Genomic DNA, 25,095 nt, shown 5'->3' on the forward strand with positions numbered 1-25,095 from the left:
TACATACACACCACACATACGCCATATATACACACACCACACACACACACTCCATATATACATACACACCACACATACGCCATATATACACACACACCACACATACACTCCATATATACACACACCACACATACACACTCCATATATACACACACACCACCACACATACATACTCCATATATACACACACACCACACATACACCATATATACACACACACCACACATACACACTCCATATATACACACACCACACATACACCATATATACACACACACCACACATACACCATATACACACACATATACCACACGTACACACTCCATATATACATACACACCACACATACACCATATATACACACACACCACACACACACACTCCATATATACACACACACCACACATACACACTCCGTATACACATACACACCACACATACGCCATATATACACACACACCACACATACACTCCATATATACATACACACCACACACACTCCATATATACACACACACCACACATACACCATATACACACACACACACTCCATATATACACACACCACACATATACCATATATATACATACACCACACATACACACTCCATATATACATACACACCACACATACACCATATATACATACACGCCCCACGTACACACTCCCTCCCACATCCAACCCACATATACACACACACCACACACACACACACCACACATACACATTCCCTCCCACATCCAACCCATATATACACACACCACACACACACACCACACATACACACTCCCTCCCACGTTCAACCCAAATATACACACACACCACATGTACACGCTCCCTCCCACACACAACCCACATATACACACACCACACACACATTCCCTCCTACACCCAGCCCACATATACACACACCACACACACACTCCCTCCTACACCCAGCCCACATATATACACACCACACACACACTCCACATATGCACACACATCACACATACACACTCCCCCCAACCCACATATAAACACACACAAACATACATACGCACACACATACACCATATATACGCAAACACACACTCATATATACACACACGTACCACACATACATACTCCCCACCACACCCAACACACATGTATACACACACCACACATACACATACACTACACACACATACATGCACACACCACACATACATACACACACGCACACATATACACACACCACACACATATCCATACAAATACCACACATGAATACACACTCCCACCGATATCTGCATTATACATACACCACACCTCACACACACATGCACGTACCAAACATACACACACACATACATACATATACACACCATGTACACACACACCCATATATACACACACACCACATATACACACTCACACACTCCCTCCCCAAACAACAACCAGAACCAAACCTATTGCTGTTGAGTGGATTCCGACTCATAGTGACCCTATAGGACAGAGTAGAACTGCCTCATAGTGTTTCCAAGGAGCAGCTGGTAGATTTGAACTGCCGACCTTTTGGTTAGCAGCTGAACTCTTAACCACTGCGCCACCAGGGCTCCCACCCTGTCCCACACCCACATGTATACATACACCACACACACACTACACACGTACACACACATACACACACCACACACACTCACATAGGTACATGTTGTTAGGTGCCATCAGGTCGGTTCTGACTCATAACCACCCTCATGTACACCCTGCGCCATCCTCACAATTGTTGCTGTTTGAGCCCCATCATTGCAGCCACTGTGTCAGTCCACCTCGTTGAGGGTCTTCCTCTTTTTCGCTGACCCTCACTTTATCAAGCATGATGTCCTTCTCCAGGGACTAGTCCCTCCTGATAACATGTCCAAAGTACACGAGACAAAGTCTCACCATCCTCACTTCCAAGGAGGATTCTGGCTGTACTTCTTCCAAGACAGATTGGTTCGTTCTTCTGGCAGTCCATGGTATAGTCAATATTCTTCACCAACTCCATAATTCAAAGACATCAATTCTTCTTCGGTCTTCCTTATTCATTGTCCAGCTTTCAGATGCATATGAGGCGATTGAAAATACCGTGGCTTGGGTCAGGCGTACCTTAGTCCTTAAAATGACATCTATGCTTTTTAACACTTTAAAGAGGTCTTTTGCAGCTAATTTGCCCAATGGAATGCGTCGTTTTATTTCTTGACTGCTGCTTCCATGGGCGTTGATTGCATCTCGTAGATTGTTACTGAGTCTTCCTCCAATCCCGATGCCCCATTCTGCTTCATATAGTCCAGCTTCTTGGATTATTTACTCAGCATACAGATTGCATAAGTATGGTGAAAGCATATAACCCTGACACACACTTTTCCTGACTTTAAACCACGCAGTATCCCTTTGTTCTGTCCGAGCAACTGCCTCTTGATCTATGTACAGGTTCCTCATGAGCACAAGTAAGTGTTCTGGAATTCCCATTCTTCAAAATGTATACCACACATACACACATGCCATATGCACACACACACACACACACACACTTTTCCTTCCTCTTGTCCTCTCTACTCCCTTCCTTAACGTCCAAGGCCAAGTCAGAGGCTACCTGGGCAGGCTGGGCTGGGCTGAGCTGGGCTGTAAGCGGCTCCTGGGGCACTCACCCTTGGGCGCTGAGCACCTCCCTTTGGGCCCAGGCACAGGGAGAGGGTGGGGGAAGCTTCCCCCAGGAGAGGCCTGGCCAGCTGTCCCCTCCTGGGGACTGTCGGCTTACCTGGAGTGGACTCGCCTGCTCTCTCTCATCGCCCCTTCCTCGCTCTCCCTATGGGCTCTCTCCCGCCACCCTGGGCTGGTGAGGCCAGGCCAGGGCGTTCACTGAGGGAGGCACAGGCCACCCCAGCCAGGCTGGAAGAGCCTTCTCACTGCACCCCTGCAGGCTCAGCCTCCCAGCTCCCTGGGCTCCACAATGGAGGCCTGCTGGTAATGGGTTTCCCTGCTGGCCACTGTCCTTTGAGCTTCCACTACCCCCTGGAACCTTGGGGGATAGGCCTCCCTGGGGACAGAGTTGGGGGCTCCTTGCCAAGTGCCCCCTCACCCTCTGCCCTGACAGCAGCTCCCACTGACTGCGTCCTCTGCGTGGGGCTGCAGAGTTCCCGGTGAGCCTCCGTGCGACCCTGCCATGTGGTCAGCCTAGAACCCATGCCCCCAGCCAGCCTGTGTCTTTCTTATCAGTTGGCAGCCCGGTGGACGGCCTCCAGTGTCCTCATGCTGAAAAGGTCCATGGAGAGAATGAGTGTATTCTGAGAGTGATGAGAAGCTGTTGGGGGGTTCTGGGCCAGGGGACAGGGCATGACAGCTGGTGCAAAGGCCCTGAGGCAGGTGTGTGTTCAGTGTGATGAGGGGCTGGTATAGACTGGGAGGGAGAGTACTGGGGGATGACGCTGGAGAGGTGGGCAGGGGGCTGAGTCCCGTGGACCCCACAGGTTTGTGGGAGAGAATCATTTATTCTGAGAGAGATGAGAGCTATTGGAGGGTTTTAGCCAGGGCAGGAGGTGGAGACCGGGGAGGCATGATCTGGTTTACGCTTTAAAGGGCTCCATCTGGCTGCTGGGGGGAATGGATAGGAGGGCTAGGAGTGGAGGAGGGAGACCCTTTGGGCAGGGGGCTGCTGCTGCTGCCCAGGTGAGGGGCAGTGGGGCTGGATGGGGCAGGGAAGGGGGCGGTGGTCCTATTTACTAAGGGAGACAGTCAGGGACGCCTCCAGCCCTAGGATGTGATAACGGCAGATGTTTTGAAGTGCTAGCCAAGTATTTCATATTAAAAAAAAAAAAAAAAATTTTTTTTCAGAAAGAACCTTCTAGAAGCATCTGCTCTTGTTTGTTGTTAGGTGCTATGGAGTCAGTTCTGACTCATAGCGGCCCTACGCACAGCAGAACAAAACGCTGCCAGGCCCTGTGCTATTCCCACAGTTGTTGCTGTGTCTGAGCCATTGCTGCAGCCACTGTGTCGATCCATCTTGCTGAGGTTGTTGCTCTTTTTCACTGACCCTCTGCTTTACCAAGCATGATGTCCTTCTTCAGGGACTGGTCCTTCCTGAGAACGTGTCCAAAGTAAGCTTCACCATCCTGGCTTCTAAGGAGCCTTCTGGCTGGACTTCTGCCAAGACAACATCTAGTTCAACTTATTTTTTTCCCCCAAAGCGTAGTACCTTTCCTTGATTTTGCTGAGACTCAGCAGCAGTGTGGACCCTTTAGTTCCGGCAGGAATTAAAGGGACTGTACCTAGGAGTTAAAGGAGTCTTGGTGGCACAGTGGTTAAGAGCTCGGCTGCTAACCAAAAGACTGGCAGTTCAAATCCACCAGCGGCTCCTTGGAAACCCTGTGGAGCAGTTCTACTCTATCCTCTAGGGCCACTATGAGTCGGAATCAACTCGATGGCAATGGGTTTGGACCTAGGAGTCAAAGGAGCACTGTTGGCGAAGTGGCTGAGTGCTCCGCTGCTAACCGAAAGGTGGGTGGTTCAAACCACCAGCCGCACCATATGGGAGAAAGATGTGGCAGTCTGCTTCCATAAAGATGACAGCCTTGGAAACCCCATGGGGCAGTTCTGCTCTGTCCTACAGGGTTGTAAGAGTTGGAATCGACTCAATGGCAGTGGTGAGTTTGCGTCCCCAGGAGTCCCGGGGTGGTGAAAACGATTAAGCACTTAACTGTCGTAACCGAAAGGTTGGCAGTTTGAACCCACCCAGCGGAGCCTCGGAAGAAAGCCCTGGTAATCTGCTTCTGAAAGGTCACAGCCGTTGAAAACCCTATAGAGCTGAGTTTTCCTCTGACACACACGGGGTCACCATAAGTTGGAACTGACTCTGACACGTTTCCAGTAAACTCCCCTCGTGTTTTCCTTGCATGGTCTCGAAGAACGGGATGCCTTCGACACCCTTTTCGACCACGCCCCAGACAAGCTCAGCGTGGTGAAGAAGGTAAGCTTGCCTTTGGATTTTCTGTTTCTCTCATCCCCGGCCCAGAACAGCATGAACTCCGTGCTGGGAAGAAGGTGGGGAAACGTTTGAAATCTCTGAAATGTTTGCCACATGGATTGAAATGTAATTATAGTCAAAAACGTAACTGCAGTGCATAAAATTAGCACCTTTTAATTCAACGTCTCTGCGCCCTGGGTATCTTCCTGCCCACCCGCCTCACTTCTGCTGAGTGAATTACCCAGCCGGCGCCGCATGGTAGTTAATTCCGACTCGAGGCTTTTTTTTCCAGAGCGGAAATGTTTTTAAGCATGTCAGCCTGCTGACTCTCGCCGGCCTCATTACCATGAAGCTGCATTCACAGCCTGCCCAGTAAACAAACATGGGCTGTGCCGTCACAGCTGCTAGGTTTGCAGTCTTGGCTGCTGCCCCTGCAAACAGGAGCACAAACCAGGCCTTCATCAGCCCGGGCAGCCGGCTGGCAAACATACGGGTGGAGAAAAGTGTGCGACCCCAACCCTCAAGGGAACTGAGACTCACCCGCACAGAGTTATCTGAGCACCTGCAGGCGGCTCCCTGGGGTGGCAGCGGTAGGATGGATGGATGGATGCGCCTTCCTCCCTCCCTCCCTCCCTTCCTCCTTCCCTCCTGTAGAACCTGAGGAACAATTATGTCTGCTCTCCTCTGCTAGGACATTTTCCCCAAACAGGTTTCTTAACTGCAGGACTTCTCATGGCCTTTAATATGCTGCCATGCAATGCAGTTCTCTAAGAGGGGGCTTGGAAGGGAGCATTTTCCACATGTATCCGTGATGTTATTGTGGTTAGGTGCCGTCGAGTTGGTTCCCACTCATAGCGACCCTGTGTACAACAGAACAAAACACTGCCCGGCCCTGCACTATGCACACAATCGTTGTTATGCTTGAGCCCATTGTTGCAGCCACTGTGTCAGTCCATGTCCTTGAGGGTCTTCCTCTTTTTCGCTGGCCCATGATGTCCTTCTCCAGGGACTGATCCCTCCTGATAATATGTCAAAGTATAGTCTCACCATCCTTGCTTCTAAGGAGCATTCTGATTGTACTTCCTGCAAGACAGATTTGTTCGTTCTTTTGGCAGCCCATGGTAGTGGGATTTATTTATCTATTTGAGGGCGAACATATTAGATTCCTTTGGAACCTGCTTTGGAAAATGTTGGTCTGGGCTTGGATAATGAGGTCATTAGTTCTTGGAAGCACTTTGCAAGGGGCCCTTCTGGGATGGAGCGTTTTTAGCACTGTCACAAGTGCACCGGGGGGTTGCTTCTCGGGTGAGGAACATACTTCGGAGCCTCAGAGCAGTCCCTTTCCCCCACCCCACTCCCACCACACCGGCCCCCGCGGACCTTGACAGAGCAGTTCAGTGGATGCTCTGTGCTGCTCATCACAGCTCCCCTCTGTGCACGATTCATGTGCACGTTGCACGTTTCACATTGCATGTTGCACACGCGCGTTTCGGTTGCCTGTTTCATGTTACCTGTTGCACACACATGCTTCCCGTCCAGGTTGCACATTTCCCGTTGCTGGTTTCACTTTCCGTGTTCCACATGCGTGTTGCATGGTTCACGTTGCATGTTCCACGTGGAAACACACACACATACACACACACACACACACACACACACACACACACACACACACACACACGGTGTGCATACGCACAGCCATGCTGCAGGATCTCAGGGCAGGACTCTGTCTTTATGTCCCCAGCACCAAGCAGAGCGCCGGGTGCATAGTAGGTACTCAGTAAATGTGAGGAAGCTGAATAAGTGAACGAGGAAATGAATCAGTTCCAGGAGTGAAGTGTAGCATTATTGCATCGCCATTAAAGTTGGATTTGATTGCTAAGAAAAGTTACCAGTGAGCAGTTTTAAACGCTTGCCTTGGTGGAGAAGCGGTACAGCCTGGCGCGCAGGTCACAGGCCTCCGAGCACCCCGCTGCCCTGCAGCCAGGCCGGGGTGGAGGTTCTCCGTTTATTGAAAGTGGTGGACACGGCCCGAGGAGGCCTTTCCTCGCGGTCTTCCACATGTGATGTCGTCGTTCAGCGTTATACCTAGGATACATTTAACACTGTAATTACCTTCCCCCACAGTTTTATCCTTCTTAAGGCAGTGGTTATTCTTCTGCGTGACTGCATGGATAAGCATGTGTCCATGTGGACTGAGGAATAAATAGGTGTGTTTTCTTTGCCAGCTGCGATAGATTTCAGCATTAGGGGGAAAAGAGGGAGCCATTGCTTGCGGGGGCACTGAGCTTCTGATAAGAGGGGTGGGAAAATTTGGAAATGAGTCGTGGTGAGGGCTGCGTGACATGATAAACGCGATGATGTCACTGAGTCGTACAGGCAAAAAATGTTGAGAGGGCGAATGTTTTGCTGTATCTCTGCTCACCACAAGGAAAACAAAAACTCGAGGGGAGGTAAGAGCTTTTCGTTTTAAACACGGGCCTTTTAGTGTAGCGACAGAGGACCTTACAGAGGCGTCCCACCAAGCTGGTGATGCCACGTGTTGGGTGTCCTCCGCCGGGGGGGACTGACCGTTGTCACTCACTGTTCCCTGTGTCTTTCTGCCCTGACAGTCTCTTATCACGTTTGCGAATAAGCACCTGAACAAGCTGAATTTGGAAGTGACGGAGCTCGAAAGCCAGGTACAGAGTGTCTTGTGTTGAGGATCCTTTGTGCTGGTGGCACAGTGGGTTAGGCACTCAGCTGCTAACTGAAAGGTCGGGGCTTTGAACCCCGCAGCCACTCCGCAGGAGACAGACGTGGCGGTCTGCTCCCGTAAAGATTTATAGCCTTGGAGACCTATGGGGCACTTCTGCTCTGTCCTACAGGGTCACTAGGAGCTGGAATTGACTCGATGGCAGTGGGTTTGGTTTTGGTTTTTGGCTTAGCGCTTTCTATTATCTCCCAGGCTCTCCCCGAGAGCCCCCATCTCGCTGCCTAGTGAGACGGGGCATTTTCTGCACACGTTTTCCAAAGGAAAAAGAGCATTGCAGAAGGCTTGGTCCCTGATGGATTTGATCCCCAGGTGGATGTGGTGGCAAAGTTGGCCACCTTTTGTTCACCTAACAAGGAATTTCCATCGCACAGCCAGTTCCAGCTTCCCTGGCCTTCTCTCAGACCCTCCCAGGCACCACGTCGTCCCCACCGCAGGGCCTTTGCACGTGCAGGTCCCTCAGCCTAGAACGTTCTGTCCTCTTCTGCTTCTGCTCTCCATTGCAGTCCTTGCCCTCAGCACTGTGGCCAGCACCTAGCAAACGCCTGATAAATATCCATCCCAGGAATAAAACCACAACCAAACCAGTTGCTATAGAGTTGATTCTGACCCATGGCGACCCCATGTGTGCAGAGTAGAACTACTCCGTAGGGTTTTCCAAGCTGTGACCTTTCAGAAGCAGATCACCAGGCCTTTCTTTCAAGGCACCTCTGGGTGGGTTCGAACTGCCAACCTTTCAGTTAGCAGCTGAGTGCATAACCGTTTGCAACACTCAGGGACGCCATCCAAAGAATACGTACGAAGTATTTCTCTTGTATCAAGTGTATAAAGCATACCTCTTCCCCACACTCAAAGCTAAAGTAGCACAGTGAAAATATGTTTTTGAGCCCGTGGCAAGCATTCAAGACAAAATACAATTTTCCCAGGATTAGCGGGTGCTCAAATTTGGAGTCTTTTGAGTTCTTGGTACAGACTTCTCTGATGCACAGCTGATCCTTTTTAAGCCCCTGGGTGATTGCTTTCACTTCTTTCTCTTTCACTTTTCTCATTTGCTTTTCTAATTAAAAAAGCAATTCAGGTTCATTGTCGAAATGTCTGAAAATGCAGATAAGCAAAACAAATAAAAAACTTCCTGTAATCCCCCCACCTGGAGGTGACTGCTGTGAGCTTTTTCTCAGACCTTTTCTCTACATGCACGTGGTTCATCGTGGGCAACAGTGGGGCTGCCTTGAAAGTGGAATCATCCGTTTTTAATGTGTATATTTATGTATGGAGCCCTGGTGGTGCAGTGGTTAAGAGCTCAGCTGCTAACCAAAAAGTCAGCAGTTCAAATCCACTAGCCTCTCCTTGGAAACCCTATGGGGCGGTTCTACTCTGTCCTATAGGGTCACTGTGAGTTGGAATTGACTCGATGGCAATGGGTCTGGTCTGGTCTGGCCATATTTATGTATGGATTGTTTGCAAACACATGTTCTTTTTAGAAGTTGACCAATGTCGCACATTTAGCCTCTGATTATTTGCTGTTTGATATATAAACAGTGTGGAGGTCTGCTTAAGTGAAAAGTAAAAGTTTCACCTTACCTACCACCTCTCCCCCTCCCCTCTCCGCCCCATCACACCCTCCAGAGGTAATCACTATGCTTAACAGTTGGATGCGTATTTTTCTAGATATTCTATGTACATCAACGACAGTGGATCACACTGGACAGCTGTTTTGTAATGCGTTTTTTGTTACTAAATATATTGTGGGCGTGTTTTTGTGTGAGTATGTGTGGGTGTATGTATTTCTGTCCCACCCTCTGTCTGATGCTCTGTCGATCTATCAGTCTATCTATCCATCTATCTTTCTATCTGTCTGTTTCTCTCTATCTGCCTACCCATCTATTTTATCGCTTTTAATGGCTGCCTTCTATCCAACTGTAGGAGCCCCTGGGTGGTGCAAACAGTTACTGTGCTCGACCGCTAAATGAAAAGTTGGTGGTCCGAGCCCACCCAGAGGTGCCTTGGAAGAAAGTCCTGGCGATCTACTTCCAAAAAAATCAGCCACTGAAAACCTTATGGAGCACAGTTCTTCCCTGACACACATGGGGTTGCCGTGAGTCGAACACACATCCAGTTGTCAGGCTCCGCTGCCCTTCGGTAAACTAATCCCTTATTACTGGACGTTTTTCTGCTCCTGTAATGAACAGTACAGGGAGCATGGGTGCACAGCTCTTTGTGCCCTTGCCTGCTTATTTCCCGAGGATCAACTTTTACACACGGAGTTACAGCAAAGGCAGGACACACTGTAAGGGCCAGAAAGGCTTGAGCACCAGCTGTTCTCATCAGCACGGGGAGAACATCCTTGTCAGCTGACTGTCATTCCGGCATAGACCCCATCCCCAGTGCTGACAGTCGCAGCATCTTAGACGGGGACTTAACTGTGCACTTAACTTTCTTTACTCAGTAGCTTCTTTTTTTTTTTATATCTTCCCACTATCTAGAGTTCTTAGGCATATTTTCAACCATGGTCCACAAGAAAAGATCACTGGCCACAGCAATGCAGAGAATTGTCTTCTTTTGTTGCAAAGGAATTTGGATTTTTTATGAGTATAAAACCAAAACCCAAACCTGTTGCTGTCAAGTCAATGAAGACTCATAGCGACTCTATAGGACAGAGTAGAACTGCCCCATAGGGTTTCCGAGGAGTGGCTGGTGGATTTGAACTGCCAGCCTTTCGGTTAGCAGCCAAGCTCTTAACCACTATGAATATATTAATCATTAAATCTTGATGCCACGGGAGTCAGAGAGACAAGAGTTCAAATGCTTGCTCAGGCATGTGTGCATGTGTGCGTGTGTGTGTGCGTGTGCGTGCGAGTGTGTGTGTGCATGTGTGAAGCCAGTGAGAAGCCCAGGTCCTGAGAGACGCCCCAAGGCCCTGAGCTTGGCATTTTGCACCTGCTCCTTTACCTGCTGGCTCGAGATTCTCAGCCAGAATAAAAGGAGAGCTGGATGGTTATATTTTAAAATAGCTCCCTCCTCCTGAATAGGCGCAGAGTATGTGCCGATCCAGACACTTCCCAGAAACCTGACCAGGTGTTTCTCTTCAGTTTGCAGATGGCGTGTACCTGGTTCTGCTCATGGGCCTTCTGGAAAACTACTTTGTCCCTCTCCACAACTTCTACCTGACCCCAGACAGCTTTGACCAGAAGGTACGTGGACTGTCTCAGTCCTCAGTGGTGGCGTGAGAAAAGCTTGTGGAAATGCACAGCATAGAATATCCTGACAGCGCTTCCTGCAGCCCGCCTTCGTTCCTCAAAACATAACAATTTCACAACAAGTGGCATTGCAATTGGATGTCGCTGGAGGTAAAGGGAGAAGAAACCCAGCCGCAATGCCCTGCCCAACCAGGGTGTGGTTACCCTGCACCTGTCTGGCTTTTTTTCCATGGGACTCTGGCGTTTTTAATAATTACAGCCCAGCGTCAGGACAGTTGAAAATCCTTCCTTTCTCATGCCATATTTACGCCACGTCTGCTTGTGCCTGTCGCTCCGTGCACTTCCTAAATACCATTTTCAGGTGGCCCTGCTGCCAGCGTCTTCATTGTTCCCTGCTCTTGAGCAATCGAGTTTTTTTTCTGTGTTCTTCCTTATTAAAAACAAGAGGGTCAGCGTTCATTGCCGCATTATTCACAATAGCCAAAAGGTGGAAACCACCCAAGTGCCCATCAGCAGATGAATGGATAAACACAACGTGGTAGACACATACCGTGAAATGTTGCTCAGCCATAGAGACAAATGAAAACGTTATACTGAGTGGAAGAAGGCAGACATGAAAGGTCACATATTTTGGGATTCCGCTGATTTGAAATACGGTGAAACCTGTGGGAGCCGGAACTTGACGGGACTGCCTGTTTTTTCCGGGTCTCGCAAGTTTTCCGCCTTTGACGGGGCACAGTCTTACCACTTTTCTTTCTATTGCTCGTTTTAGTGGAAAATATTGGAGTTCTCCTGCTCTGACAGGTTTCTTCCTTACACAGGTTCCGGCTTTGGCAGGTTTCGCTATATCTAGAACAGGCAAATGGGTACAGATAGAAAGTAGATGAGTGGTTATGGGGGACTGAAGGGGGAGTTACCACTTAATGGTCCCAGAATTTCTGTTTGGGGTGATGAACTGTTTTGAAAGACAGCTGGTGGTGATGGTTGTCCAACGTGGCGAATGAATGAATGCCACTTAAAATGGTGAAAACAGTGAAGTTTAGGTTAGATATATTCTACCAGAAGAAAATTCACAAAACAACAGTCGGACCACGACAACGCAGGGTGCTAATAGCAGCGTGGCTGGAGGAGCGGCAAGTGGGAACCCCTCATTCTTTCTGCACAGCTTTCCTGTAAACGTAAAACCACTCTAAAAACATAAAGTCGGTTAAAAATATAAAGCAGGAGTCCCTGGGTGGCGCAAATGACGACGCGCTCGACTGGTAGGCAGAAGGTGGGCGGTTTGAACCCACCCAGAGGTGCCTTGGAAGTTAGGCCTGGAGATCTGCTTCTGAAAGGGTCACAGCCTTGAAATCCGTGGAGCAGTTGTACTCTGCACACACGGGTTCGCTGTGCATCGGAGTCAACCCCACGGCAACCAACAAGGGCAAAGGTTGATTGTGAGGATTGAATCACCTTTTGTAGTTTAGCTCAGTTCCTAGCATATGGATCTAATAAATAGATGGTATCTATCCTTCCAAAAGGAGCCCTGGTGGTGCAGTGGTTAAAGCGATTGACTGCTAACCGAAAGGTCAGCGGTTTGAAACCACCAGCGGCCCTGCAGGAGAAGGTTGTGGCAGTCTGCTTCTGTAGAGATTTACAGCCTTGGAAACCCTCTGGGGACCCTGTGAGTCAGAACAGACTGTATGGCAATGGTTTATATATACGTATATAAAGCAGCTGGAATATTACAACAACAAATGCATTAGGATGTCTTCTTAGATGTTTTTGTTCTAGTCCTTTGGATTGTTTACTTAGGAAAATTCCTGAAATAAGATGGCTTGGGTCCCAGGGCCTCTCATTTAGATTGGGGTTGGCACGTGCTGGTTACACTTTTGTCCACGTGGTGAGTGGGCTTCCTTCTAGTTTGCCTCCTGCCTGAGGCTCCCGGAGTTCGGCAACCGTATCTGGGGCACTGCCTTCAAAAACTTGGCTCATGCCCTGTCCATATTGGTGTGGACTCACAGGCCGCTGACATTTTATATTCCTGAAGTGTCAGAGCGGGAGGTCTGGGAGGCAGACCATGTAAGCCGGTGGTGGCAGACAAAAACAGCCGGACTGTGGGGCCAGGATTTATCCATCTGCACACTCCTGGCACCCCGCAGTCTGGTGCTCCTGTCTTGTCTGTTGAGAGGGAATCAGAACAGAGTAGAAAGGTCTTGGCAACTTTGAGTCCACGTTGGATCAAGAGAGCGAAGGAGCAAGAAGGGGCCGAGGGAGTGTGCAGAACTGGGCAGAACCTGGGCAGGAAATGATGCCACTTAAAATGGTTAAAATGGCAAATGTTATGTTAAATGTATTTTACCTGCCATTCTAGACATAGAAGACGGATAATTTGGTTTAGAGGTTCGTGCACTTCCAGACTCTGGCATGACTGATTGCAGAAACCTCTCTTTAGAGAGGTTTTTCCTTTGTTCATGCTAAGAGCAGGCTGGCAGGCATGATGCATTGAGCCTGGAGGTCTGGAGCTGGGCTTCTCTCAAAGCTAAGGCGGCATCGCCCCGGCCTGCTTTCTTCATTTTGAGGCAAGGATGAAAGTCTTTGTCAGCTGCTGCCCTGGCCTGGGAGGTGGCAAGGACGCCTGAATCATCCACCTTCGCTTCTGAATAGGTAGTGTGAAGGGAAGCTATTTTAGGGACAATGCTGTCCATCCCAGCAGCACACTCTTCACCTCGGTGATTCTCCTGGAAGGGAGTCGTAGAGGCAGCCGAGCTCTCTCTTCAGAGTGAGGAAATTTCTTTTTTTTTGGTTTAAATACACACAAGAAAATATGCACCTGTTCAACAGTTGTTCCAGAGGGCCTCTAACTTCACGAGGGGGGAAGATCAAAATCAGCTTCAGCCCAATGCTGATTCCTGTGAGGTGGGGCTCAGACATAGCTCCTCTCTCCAACCTTTTTACTGAATTCTGACACCAGCTGTCCCTCCCACGGCTCTCTCTACTTCTCCGCTGGGTTCGATAATTCATTACAATGGCGGCACACAACTCACAGACCACCCTCACGATTGTGGGGTTTATTAAGGAAGCAGCAGGTTACGGTTCAGGAGACAGAATACAGTCCATCAATCAGGACAGCCCCAACCAAGATAGCTGTCAGTGGAGGCGGGCCTTGCTCTCGGCCTCTGCTGTCACCCTCGATCTTGACCTCAGCCCTGCCTGAGTAAGTGTTAGAGCTCTGTTGCTCTGGTGGTAAGTGCCCGGAAGCACCCACTCTTCCAGGAAGGCTCCTGCTGAAGGCACTCAGCTCTCTCGCTCCGTGGGTCAGTGAGCTGGTGGCAGCTGTCTGCTGGTTCCGTGCCGCTGCTGTCTCGTACCACTGCCGCCTCTCACAGACTCTCACTGTCTTCACTGTTACACCTGTGTCTGTCTCCTGGGTCTAGGAGGGCCTCAACACAGGGACCCCAGGTCTAAACAACATGCTCCGCTCCTGGCTCTTCTTCTTGATGGTAGTGAAGTCTCCCCCAGCTTTTGTGGGATTGGCTCTTTTAAGCCTAGCAGTGTGGCAAAACTAAACAACTCCCTAGATAGGCCACAGCCACTTAGTTTGCATAGTAATTGACCAATCCCTGCAAGTGTTTTACACACCTTATTTGCATAGTAGACTAACCAATTTCTTTGCAAGATTGTGGCCTACCAAATCATCTTAGCAGGACTACAAACCCAGCACAAGGAAGGCCATATATAGAGAAACCCATTGCCCTGCAACAATTTGTATATGTACAGTTCATGACAATGATTACATTCTTCACAGTGTGTCCTCATTCTTCCTATCTCTGCCCATATTGTTTCACCGCCATTAACTTAGACTCTCTGCCCCTTACAGTTCTCATCTGTGGTTTAGAGTTACTGTTGTCATTTTAATCTCATATAGGTAATTCTTTAAAATAGGGTGCAGTGCTAAAGATATACATTCTTTATTTATTGAGCTAAATTGTTGTTTAGTTTAAAGATGACTTCACGGGATTGTTTCGGCTCAAGGTTCAAAAGTTGTTTCTAGGCAACTTTTGATTTGGGGATCCCTCCAGTGTCAACATGTCCAGTAAGTCTGGTTTCCAATAAGAATTTGAAGTTTCAGTCCTCAATTTTCCTCCTTTTGGTCAAGATCCATCTGTTGGGTCTTGGATCAGAAGGGTTCACTAATGGTAGACGGCCACCATCCGTTTCTTCTGGTCTCATGGCAAAGGAGGTAGTATTTCATGGAGGCAATTAGACCTACAAACTGTTTCCTTCTCTGATTCCTGGATCTCCTTCTTCTTGTGTTGTTCCAGGCAATTAGAAACCAAGTTGTATATTGGATGGCATCTGGAAAGCTTTTAAGACCCCAGGTACTACCCACTGAACTCAGAGGAAGTGCAGATTAAAATAATATTAGGCAAATTGGCCAAGCTCATATAACCATCTGGTGGTTTCTTATCTCACCTGGCTTGTCCCCGGCCCCAGGATTATCTTTCCCCCTTGTCTTAGGCTGGGTTCTCTAGAGGGGCAAAACTGGTGAGGCGTTGTTGTTGTTAGGTGCCACTGAGTCGGTTCCAACTCATAGTGACTCTTTGCACAACAGAACGAAACACTGCCCTGTCCTGTGCCATCCTCACAATCACATAAATATATATAGACAGAGATTTATTTCAAGGAAATGGCTCACACAGTTGTGGAGACTGGCAAGTCCTGAATCTGTGGGTCAGGCATCAGGCTGGAGGCTTCTCCTGACTCACATGGTTGCAGGGGCTGATGAACCCCAAATCTGCAGGTCGGACAGCAGGCTGCTGGCTCACATACCAAGAACCAGAGGTCAGAGGATGACGAGTCAGATGCAGGATTGAGAGAGGGCGAGCTTTGTCACAGCATCCATATATATTGGTTGCAGGCCACACCCTCAGGGAAACTCCCCTTTCAACTGATTGGCTGTTCACAACAGATCACAAAATGGAGGGTGGTTACATAATATCTGCCAAGCCACTGAGAGTCATGGCCTAGCCAAGCTGACACATAGCCATCACACCCCACCTCCTGAAGCAGCCTCTGGGAAGTTGTTCTTAAGCAACAAGCACCTGATAGATGGGAGCCTTCAGCCACTTGTAGAGTGGAGCCCAGTTCAGGCTGGTCCCTGCACCCCAGCTCTTAGACAATCTTTGTAGAGGTGCGGCTGGTGCAAGGTGACCTTTGATTCAGTATCTCCTGTGGGCTCGAGACACTCTGAGGGGCCTTTATTCTGGCACTGGGAATCTTTGCAATGACTGTGCATTTTCTGGAGGAGGAAATGGAGGTTCAATGAGAAAAATTGGAGATGCCTCATGAACTGCCATCCCTGGGTGGTACTGATGTTATTAGCTGCCATCAAGTTGGGCATGGCAGCCCCATGCACCGTGGAGCCTATGGCAGCCCCACACATGGCAGAGCCCACAGCAGCCCCGAGAGCAACGGAGCCCACGGCAGCCCCATGTGTGGCAGAGCCCACGGCAGCCCCGAGAGCAGCGGTGCCCACAGCAGCCCCGGGAGCAGCAGAGCTCACGGCAGCCCTGAGAGCAGCAGAAGTCACAGCAGCCCCATGCGTGGCAGAGCCCACGGCAGCCCCGAGAGCAGCGGTGCCCACAGCAGCCCCGGGAGCAGCAGAGCTCACGGCAGCGGAAAGCAGCAGAGGTCACAGCAGCCCCATGCGTGGCAGAGCCCATGGCAGCCCCGAGAGCAGTGGTGCCCAGAGCAGCCCCAAGAGCAGCAGAGCTCACGGTAGCCCCACACGTGGCAGAGCCCACGGCAGCCCCGAGAGCAGCAGCGCTCACGGTAGCCCCACGCGTGGCAGAGCCCACGGCAGCCCCGAGAGCAGCAAGGCTCACGGCAGCCCCATGCACAATGGAACGAAATGCTGCCAGATCCTGCACCATCCCCATGATCAGTTGCAGATCAGACAGGATCCATAGGGTTTTCACTGGCTGATTTTCAGAAGTAGATTACCAGGCCTTTCTTCCTAGTCTGTCTTAGTCTGTAAACTCTGCTGAAACCTGTTTATAAACCAAAAACTAAGCCCGTTGCCATCGACTGGATTCCGACTCATAGCGACCCTATAGGACAGAGTAGAACTGCTCCATAGGGTTTCCAAGGAGCAGCTGGTGGATTCCAGCTGCTGACCTTTTGGTTAGCAGCCAAGCTCTTAACCACCGAGCCACCAGGACTTCGTTCATGATCATAGCCCCATGCAGATCTCCATGGACAAGATGGGTTGTGGCTGTGCATGAGGTGTACTGTTTTGGAATCAAACCCAGGTGTCCTGTATGGAAGATGAGCATTCTACCACTGAACCACCAATCCTCGAGGATAGCTGTCATGAACTGAATTGTGTCCCCCAAAAATATCTGTCAGCTTGGCTGGGGCATGATTCCCAGTATTGTATGATTGTGTACCATTTTGTAATCTGATGTGATTTCCTTATGTGTTGTAAATTCAATCACTATGATCTAATAAGATGGATTAGCGGCAGTTATATTGATGAGGTATACAAGACTGGATAGTGTCTTAAGCCAATCTCTTTTGAAATATAAAAGAGAGAAGCGAGCAGAGACACATGGGAACCTCATGCCACCAAGAAAGCAGTGCTGGGAGCAGAGCGCGTCCTTTGGACCTGAGGTTCCTGCGCAGAGAAGCTCCCAGACCAAGGGAAGATTGATGACACAGACCTTCCTCCAGAGCCTACGGAGAAAGCGTTCCCCTGGAGCTGACGCCCTGAATTTGGACTTGTAGCCTACTGGACTGAGAGAGAATAAACTTCTCTTTGTTAAAGCCATCCACTTGCGGTATTTCTGTTATAGCAGCACCAGATGACTAAGACAGTAGCAATGGCTTATTTTTTTAAACAATAGCATTGTGTTTTTAAAAAGTGAGATTGGGCAGTTCAGGCCCCCGAGGTCACTGCGCAAATGCACTGTCCCAGGTGCACCGTTCGGATTTTATTCTGTGCTGAGTGGGCTTTGCCCTCAGTACCTCGGGAACATTGATAATCTTTCTACAGAGTCCTTCTCTGTGTGGTGGGGGGACTTGAAGGTTATTCCTACAAGAAAATGCCAGAAGGGGCTTTGCAGTTTCAAGGTATCTTATTTACCTAGTGCTGCTGTGACAGAAATACCACAAGTGAGTGGCTTTAAAGAAGAGGACTTTTTGGTCTCACAGTTCTGGAGGCTAAAAGTCCAAATCAGAGTCTCGGCCGTGTCCATTCCTTCTGTGGGACTCTCTCCTGGTTTCTGGTGCCTGCGGACAACCCTTCGCATTGCTTTGCAAGAAGACAGTCCGCACGTGGCCTCTGTCTTCCCCTCTATGTTTCTGTGTCCATTCTTACTCTTTTTATAACTCAGAAGTGATTGGGTTCGGGACCCACCCTACTTGGTTATGACCTCACTGACATAACAGAAGAACACCCCTATTTCCAAACAGGCTCCTAGTTACAGGCACAGAGGTTAAGGTTTCAACACGTATTTTGGGGGGACATGATTCAATCCATAACACAAGGTGCTTTCCCTTCTGACGCCTCCTCTGATTCCCTCAGTTTTCCCAGAGGAGGAAACAGAGAACTGACTCCTGGTCCAGAACCTTCTATTCTTTCTTCACTGGGCCAGGTTTTCTAAAATTCCTTGAATTGCAGAGAACAGGGACAGTGGGGAGTCCCGCCCGTGTGGGTGGCTTGCAGCAGTGATGTGGGGCTGTGGGGCACCAAGTGTGCCCCGGTTCCCGCCCGCCTCAGGGGTCTCCCAGTCTCCTGTCAGGTCTCATAGAAGCTGCCTCCTATTCTGGTTACCTCAGAGGGAGCGTCTCAGCTGGACCATAAAGGTTGTTTAGGGCAACGGCATGGTCCTGAGAAATAACAAGCAGAGGATGGTGACAATTTCTTTCCGGCAGCTTCCTCAGCCTGGGAAGAAAGCAGAGGGAAAATCTTGCTTCAGAACCAATTACTGCTGAGCCGAGTAACTGAAGGCATGGGGCTCAGAGGGAACATTTCCCCCTTAACCGGTTCTTTCTGGGGCAGGAGTGGGCTCAGGAGGTGACCACGCTCGGGACCCCCGGGCGGTTTCTGGAGCCAGCCCTCCCCAGCGAGCGTGGCTGGGTTTCGTTCCTCTGAGTGACAAGCGAGGGCATTCCTCCGCTGATTACCGGCTGTGTTTGGGGAGAGGGTCCTTCAGACCTCGGGAGGCCCGGAAGCGGATCTTGGAGCGCTTCCCGAATTGGCGCTGACTGGGCCTGCTGTCGCGGAGGGATCTTCAAAGCCTGACTTTCTTACTCCTCTTTCTCCTCTCCTTACTGTTGTGGTGTCTCCATCTTGATTCGAAACCTGTTGAGGGCACGTGCGTGCGCGTGTGTGCGCGTGTGTGCGTGCGCGTGTGTGCGTGAGTGTGTGTGTGTGTGAATTATATTATTTTAGTGGTGGCCTGTTGTGGGAATGTGTATGTGTGGGTGACTGGTGGGGCCAGGGCAGGATGTTTTTGGAGAAAGGGCACAGACTTTTTTAACTCTTTTTTTATTGTGGTAAAATGTGTACCATAAAGTTTGCCATTTTAACCTTTTGAGTGTACGATTCAGCAGCATGCATTGCGTTCACCGTGTCATGCAATCCTCACCACCATCTGTCTGCAGACATTTTTATCACCCGCAGTAGTCACTCAGTACCCGTTGAAGAATGCCTCCCCATCCCTCCCTCCCGCCCCTGGTGACCTCTGAGCTGCTTTCTGTGCCTGTGACATTTCGTGTCAACGGAACCGTACGATAGTCCTCCTTTGGAGGGCACAGATTTTGAATCCAGACGTAAGTGGGTTTGAGTCCCGGCTCCTACTCCTCACACTCTGTGCCTTTCTGGGTATAGACATCTTAACCCGACTCAGCCCCGGCACCCTCCTCTGAAAAATGGAGATAAGCCCCACCTTGGGAGAGGGAGTGAGGGCTGTGCCGAAAGCACCCTTCGCCTAGTGGGCGCCCAACACCCTAGTCCAGTCCAACTTAGTGTTGCCTACAGCATGGCCGTCTTCTAGCTCACACCCCTTCCCATTTCTGATCGTCTCCCCCAGCCCCTTCCCCACACCCCACACGGTCCCCCAAGCTGCTCCTTGCACTACAGGTTGAGACGTTGACATTGAACCTGGTACTTTCACTGCTTCTTTCCAAGTCTGCCTTCCGAACAGCCCAGAAGCTTCCGAGGGCAGGGCCTTTGTCTGGTCATACACAGCCCTGCCCTGGCCCTGGGTGCGAATACCCTGCCCACCCCCCACTGGCCACGCTGGAATCGGCTCTCAATAGGCACCCAGCTGATGGCCGAGGGTGCACCCTGCCCCGTGCCACCGGCCGCTGGGCCCCGGAGCCTTCCCCACAGCCTCTCAGCTTGTTTTCCAATGTTAATTTTGAAACCACATTGCAAGTACAATTGTTATCCATGTTTCTGACTCATTTACACTGAAATCCTCAAAATACTAGTGTTTAAAGGATATCTGATTTCCAAGAGCCCTGAAGTTTCTAACTTTGAAGTATATTTTCCCCCTTTTTTGGTGGCCCTTTCCCGCCCCCGTCTGCGCTGGCCGCTGGCCGGAGACAAGGAGGCGGGGAGGTGATGGGGTGATCGCCCTGCCTCCTGTGATTCAGGCGGACTTCAAGAGCAGCGAAGCAGGTGTTTCTTTTCAACCTCTTCAGCGGCCATTAGCAGAGTAGGAGCTTCGAGAATCCTTGTTGGCGGAGTGGTTCTAAGCTCTTTAATTTCCGACACAAACCATGTGCGGGCTGGGGACATGTCCACCTTTCCCTGGCATTTTGCATGTCCCAGGCCAGGACCAGGGTCCTGCAGGCTGAAACTCGCAGCCACCATCTGGCTGACTTCCTACGAGGCCGTGCGGCCTGCCCAGGGCCAGGACTGCCCCTGCCCTCGGGAGCACCGTGTCCTGCAGAGGACCCAGCCGAGCTGATGGCCCAGCAAGGCCGTCCCACCCATGCTTGGTGCTTTAAGGCCCTTACAGACACGGGGTGTCCACTCTGTGCTGGGGACAGTGCCCGTGGCTGGCGCCTTTCGGAAGTGACTCGTCCTCTCTGAGCCTCAGTTTCCCGTCTGTAAAATGGGTCACTGTCACTTCTTCACCATGTGGCTGTGCCCAGGGCCTGGGGCTGTGCGGGCACTTGGGAGCCTCGAGCCCTCGAGGACAGACTCTGCCCCTTTGCATCTCTGTAGTCCCTGGTCACCGGTGGAGGAGTGGGGCCATCTAGAGACTGTGTTAGCCTCATTGACGTCTCCCTGCTCACCATGCCCCGTCTGGTGCTCCGGGTCCTTGTTGACGCCATGATTCTGAAGCCATTTTCCACCCCTGTTGGGTCCCACCTGCTCCCAGGAGCACAGTGGGTGTGGTGGGGTGGGCTGCAGAGCGTGGGCACCGACACTAACTCTCGCTTCCCGGGCAGGTCCACAACGTGGCGTTCGCCTTTGAGCTGATGCTGGACGGAGGACTCAAGAAACCCAAGGCTCGCCCTGAAGGTAATGCCTTCCTGACCCGGGTCCCCTGGGACAGCAGGGGGGCAGAGGGGAGAAAAATCAGGTCTTAGAAGCAGCTGACAGCCTGCTGTGCTTGGCTAGAATCAAAGGCCAGGTTTTGCTGACTTCAACCCTCATCTGGGAGGCCAGGGGCCTGTGCCGGCAGAGCTGACGGTGCTGGTTTGCTAATAACCGCTTGACTTTGAAGAGGGGGGCCTCTACCCTCGGATCTCGGGATTTAAGTGCCTCTCCAGTTGGTGGCTCCGGCTGCAGACTCTGTTTCATGCCTTGAAAATGTATTAACGGCTTAGTGAGATGTAATGAGTGTTGGGGTGGATGTCCCCTGGTGCCCATGTGCAGGGCCATTGGTGAGCAGGCACTCTGCAGGTCACATCCCTGTGGAGGCCCCTTCTAGGTACCTTACAATAGAAGCCAGGTCCTGATAGAACTAAGGAACTAGGGGACTAAGGGACATTGGACGTGTGCTGGGGGCTTGCCCAGCAGGCTGTGTGTCTCTGCCCAGCGTGTCCTGGACATGAAGTGGGCACTGGAGCCGGGGAGGGGGGTCAGTTTCAAGCGTTGTTAGTTGGCCCCTGACTCATGGCAACCCCATGCACAACAGAACAAAATCCCACCGGGCCCTGCGCCATCCCCACGGTTGGTTGCGGATTGGACCACTGTGATCTATAGGGTTTTCATTGGTGATTTTCAGAAGTAGATCACCAGGCCTTTCTTCCTAGTCTGTCTTAGCCTGGAAGCTCCGCTGAAACCTTCTCAGCATCATAACAACAGCACACAAGCCTCCACTGACAGATGGGTGGAGGCTGTGCATGAGGTGTGTTGGCCGGGAATCGAACCTGGGTCTCCTGCATGGAAGGCTAATATTCTACCACTGAACCACCAGGGCCTCCCCTCCACCCCTGGTTTCAAGAGAGTCAGCAGTAACTGGGGAGGATGGCCAGGGCCTCTGCAGGGAGCCCACTGCCCCTGCTGACTGGTGAAGCGCTGGCCCCAGGGGTGGACGGGCCTTTTGGGCACTCAGGAGAGAGGATGCCAGGGCCCATGGGTTTCTCTGCTTCCTCCCGCAGATGTGGTGAACCTGGACCTCAAGTCCACCCTGAGGGTCCTGTACAACCTGTTCACCAAGTACAAGAACGTCGAGTGATGGCAGAGACGTCGCAGGGACGGTTTCCGGAAAGAAGAGGGTGTCTGTGGCGGGTGCTTCCCAGGGAGGCGCCTGTGGCTTCCCACCCAGGCTGTGCGGTCCTTCCCCGCTGCCCTTCATTCTGGTTGTTGTTCTTTACTGTCCCTATCCCGTGGAGCTCCTCAGTGGGGGGGAGACTTTGAACACGCAGGATTTTCAAAAGCAACGCCTCTGTGTTTGTGATTTCTTGCCACCTCGTTCCCCTGATGCTGAGTTAGTTGATGTCTGCTCTGATCAAAAGATGAAAAGAGAAAAACAAGCCCAAAGCCAAACCTCCCAGCCCACTGGAGGGGGGGCACCCTGAATCCTGTTCAGTGGAGCAGTTGGAGACCACGGGTGTCCCGACACACGCCACAAAGCTTGGCAGCGACTGCTGGCTCTGAGGACTCAGGGTGACTGGTTTGGGGACATCTCCTGGGCTGCAGTATCCTTGGAACCGAGGCCTTTTTAGTGACATGGGCTTTGCAGTTTTGAAAACTTCGCTGGAGAGTCTCAGAAGCTTGAAATGCAGCACGAGTGTCCACCCCAGGCTCCTATCACTTCTTGACCACTCAAGGTTGTTCTAATGGAGATTTTGCACAAACACCCAAGACCCCGGGTGACCCAGCCACCAGGGTCCACGAGAGGACCACACTGCTGAGGGCATCTCTTTCCTTTTTTTTATTTTTTATTTTTTTTTATTGTACTTCAGGTGAAGGTTTACAGAACATATAGATTCTCATGGAACAGTAGTACACATATTGTTTTATGACATTGGTTAACAACCCCACGACATGTCAACCCTTTCCCTTCTTGACCTTTTCTTTTTTTTTTTTTTTTGTGAAAATATACATAGCCAAAGATAAACCATTTCAAAAAATTTCTACATGCCCAGTTCAGTGACATCAACTACACTCTTCCAATTGTGCTGCTATTCTCACTTTAGATGAAGGCTTACAGAACAAAATAGTTTCTCATTAAACAGTTAGTACACATGCTGCCCTTTGACAATGATTAACAACCTCACAACACATCAACACTATCCTTACTCAATCTTGGGTTCCCTATCACCAGCTTTCCCGTCCCCTTCTGCCTTCAAGTCCTTGTTCCTGGACTGCTGTGCCTCATTAGTCCCACTTGGTTTTATGGGGCTGTCCACTCCCCGGCTGAACGGTGAACCTCGGAAGTGACTTCACCACTGAGCCCAAAGGGTGTCTGGGGGCCGTACTCTCGGGGTTTCTCCAGTCTCCTTTAGGCCAGTCAATCTGGTCTTTTTTTGTGAGTTAGAATTATGTTCTACATCCTTCTCCAGCTCTGTCCAGAACCCTCTGTTGTGATCCCTGTCAGAGCACTCAGTGGTGGTAGCCGGGCACCATCTCTCTTAATCTCTTGCCATGGCTGAGGGGACTGGATGCAGAGCCGGCTCTAAATAGGCTGTTGGGTTTCCTATCGTTGGTGGTTGCTGTCAAGTAGATTCCAACTCGTGGCAACCTTGTGTGTGCAGAGCAACACCACTGCATAAGGTTTTCAGGGCTGTGGGCTTTCCGAAGCACATCGCCAGGCCTGTCTTCTGAGGCACCTCTGGGTGGGTTCAAATCGCCAAGCTTTCAGCGTGTAGTCAAGCACTTAACCCTTTGCACTACCCAGGGATTCCCTTCAATGTGCTGTTTGAGACTGCTTAGATCTGATGCCTGCCTTCATCTCGAAGGCCCTTCTGGGGAATGGGTGCATCTTTAGAAACTTTTTTAAAGTGGAAGGAGGTGTCTTATACTTTCTTCCTGTTGCTGTAACAGAAGCACCACAAGTGGGTGGTTTTAAAAAACAGACATTTATCGTCTTGCAGTTTCTTATTGTTGTTATTAGGTACCATCGAGTTGATTCCGACTCAGTGAGCCTGCACACAGCCGAACGAAACACCGCCCGGTCCTGCGCCATCCTCACAATCGTTGCTGTTTGAGCCCCTTGTTGCAGCCACCGTGTCAATCCATCTCATTGAGGGTCTTCCTCTTTTTTGCTGACCCTCTAACTTACCAAGCATGATGTCCTTCTCCAGGGACTGATCCCTCCTGATAACATGTCCTAAGTACATGAGACGAAGTCTCACCATCCTCACTTCCAAGGAGCATTCTGGCTGTACTTCTTCCAAGACAGATCGGTTCGTTCTTCTGGCAGTCCATGGTATATTCAATATTCTTCACCAACACCGCAATTCAAAGACATCGGTTCTTCTTTGGTCTTCCTCATTCATTGTCCAGCTTTTGCATGCATATGAGGAGATTGAAAATACCATGGCTTGGGTCAGGCACTCCTTAGTCCTTAAAACGACATCTTTGCTTTAAAGAGGTCTTTTGCAGCAGATTTGCCCCATGAATACGTTGTTTAGGAGACTAGAATTCTGAATTCAGGTCACGACTGTAGGGGAAGACTCTGTCTCTGTGGGCTCTGAGGGAAGTGTCCTTTCAGCCTCCGTAGAC

General features: G+C 50.4%; 1 protein-coding gene across 5 annotated transcripts in view; it reads left to right on the forward strand.

The window, feature by feature from the left end:
- PARVB (parvin beta) overlaps positions 1-22,822 on the forward strand; it is a 117,142-nt gene extending 94,320 nt beyond the window's left edge. For 2 of the 5 annotated variants that reach the window (XM_023734609.1, XM_023734605.1), the window contains exons 9-13: positions 4,909-4,970; positions 7,580-7,648; positions 10,809-10,910; positions 21,369-21,441; positions 22,527-22,816. In XM_023734609.1, the coding sequence (XP_023590377.1) occupies positions 4,909-4,970; positions 7,580-7,648; positions 10,809-10,910; positions 21,369-21,441; positions 22,527-22,603 (383 nt within the window). In that variant the 3' untranslated portion in view covers positions 22,604-22,816. Of the gene's footprint in view, positions 1-4,908; positions 4,971-7,579; positions 7,649-10,808; positions 10,911-21,368; positions 21,442-22,526 lie in introns of all 5 variants that reach the window. The other 3 variants (XM_023734606.1, XM_023734608.1, XM_023734607.1) reach the window with 3 other exon arrangements.
- Positions 22,823-25,095: the final 2,273 nt, after the last annotated feature.

The sequence above is a fragment of the Trichechus manatus genome, unplaced genomic scaffold (assembly GCF_000243295.1).
Source record: "Trichechus manatus latirostris isolate Lorelei unplaced genomic scaffold, TriManLat1.0 scaffold00069, whole genome shotgun sequence".
Classification (NCBI taxonomy): domain Eukaryota; kingdom Metazoa; phylum Chordata; class Mammalia; order Sirenia; family Trichechidae; genus Trichechus; species Trichechus manatus.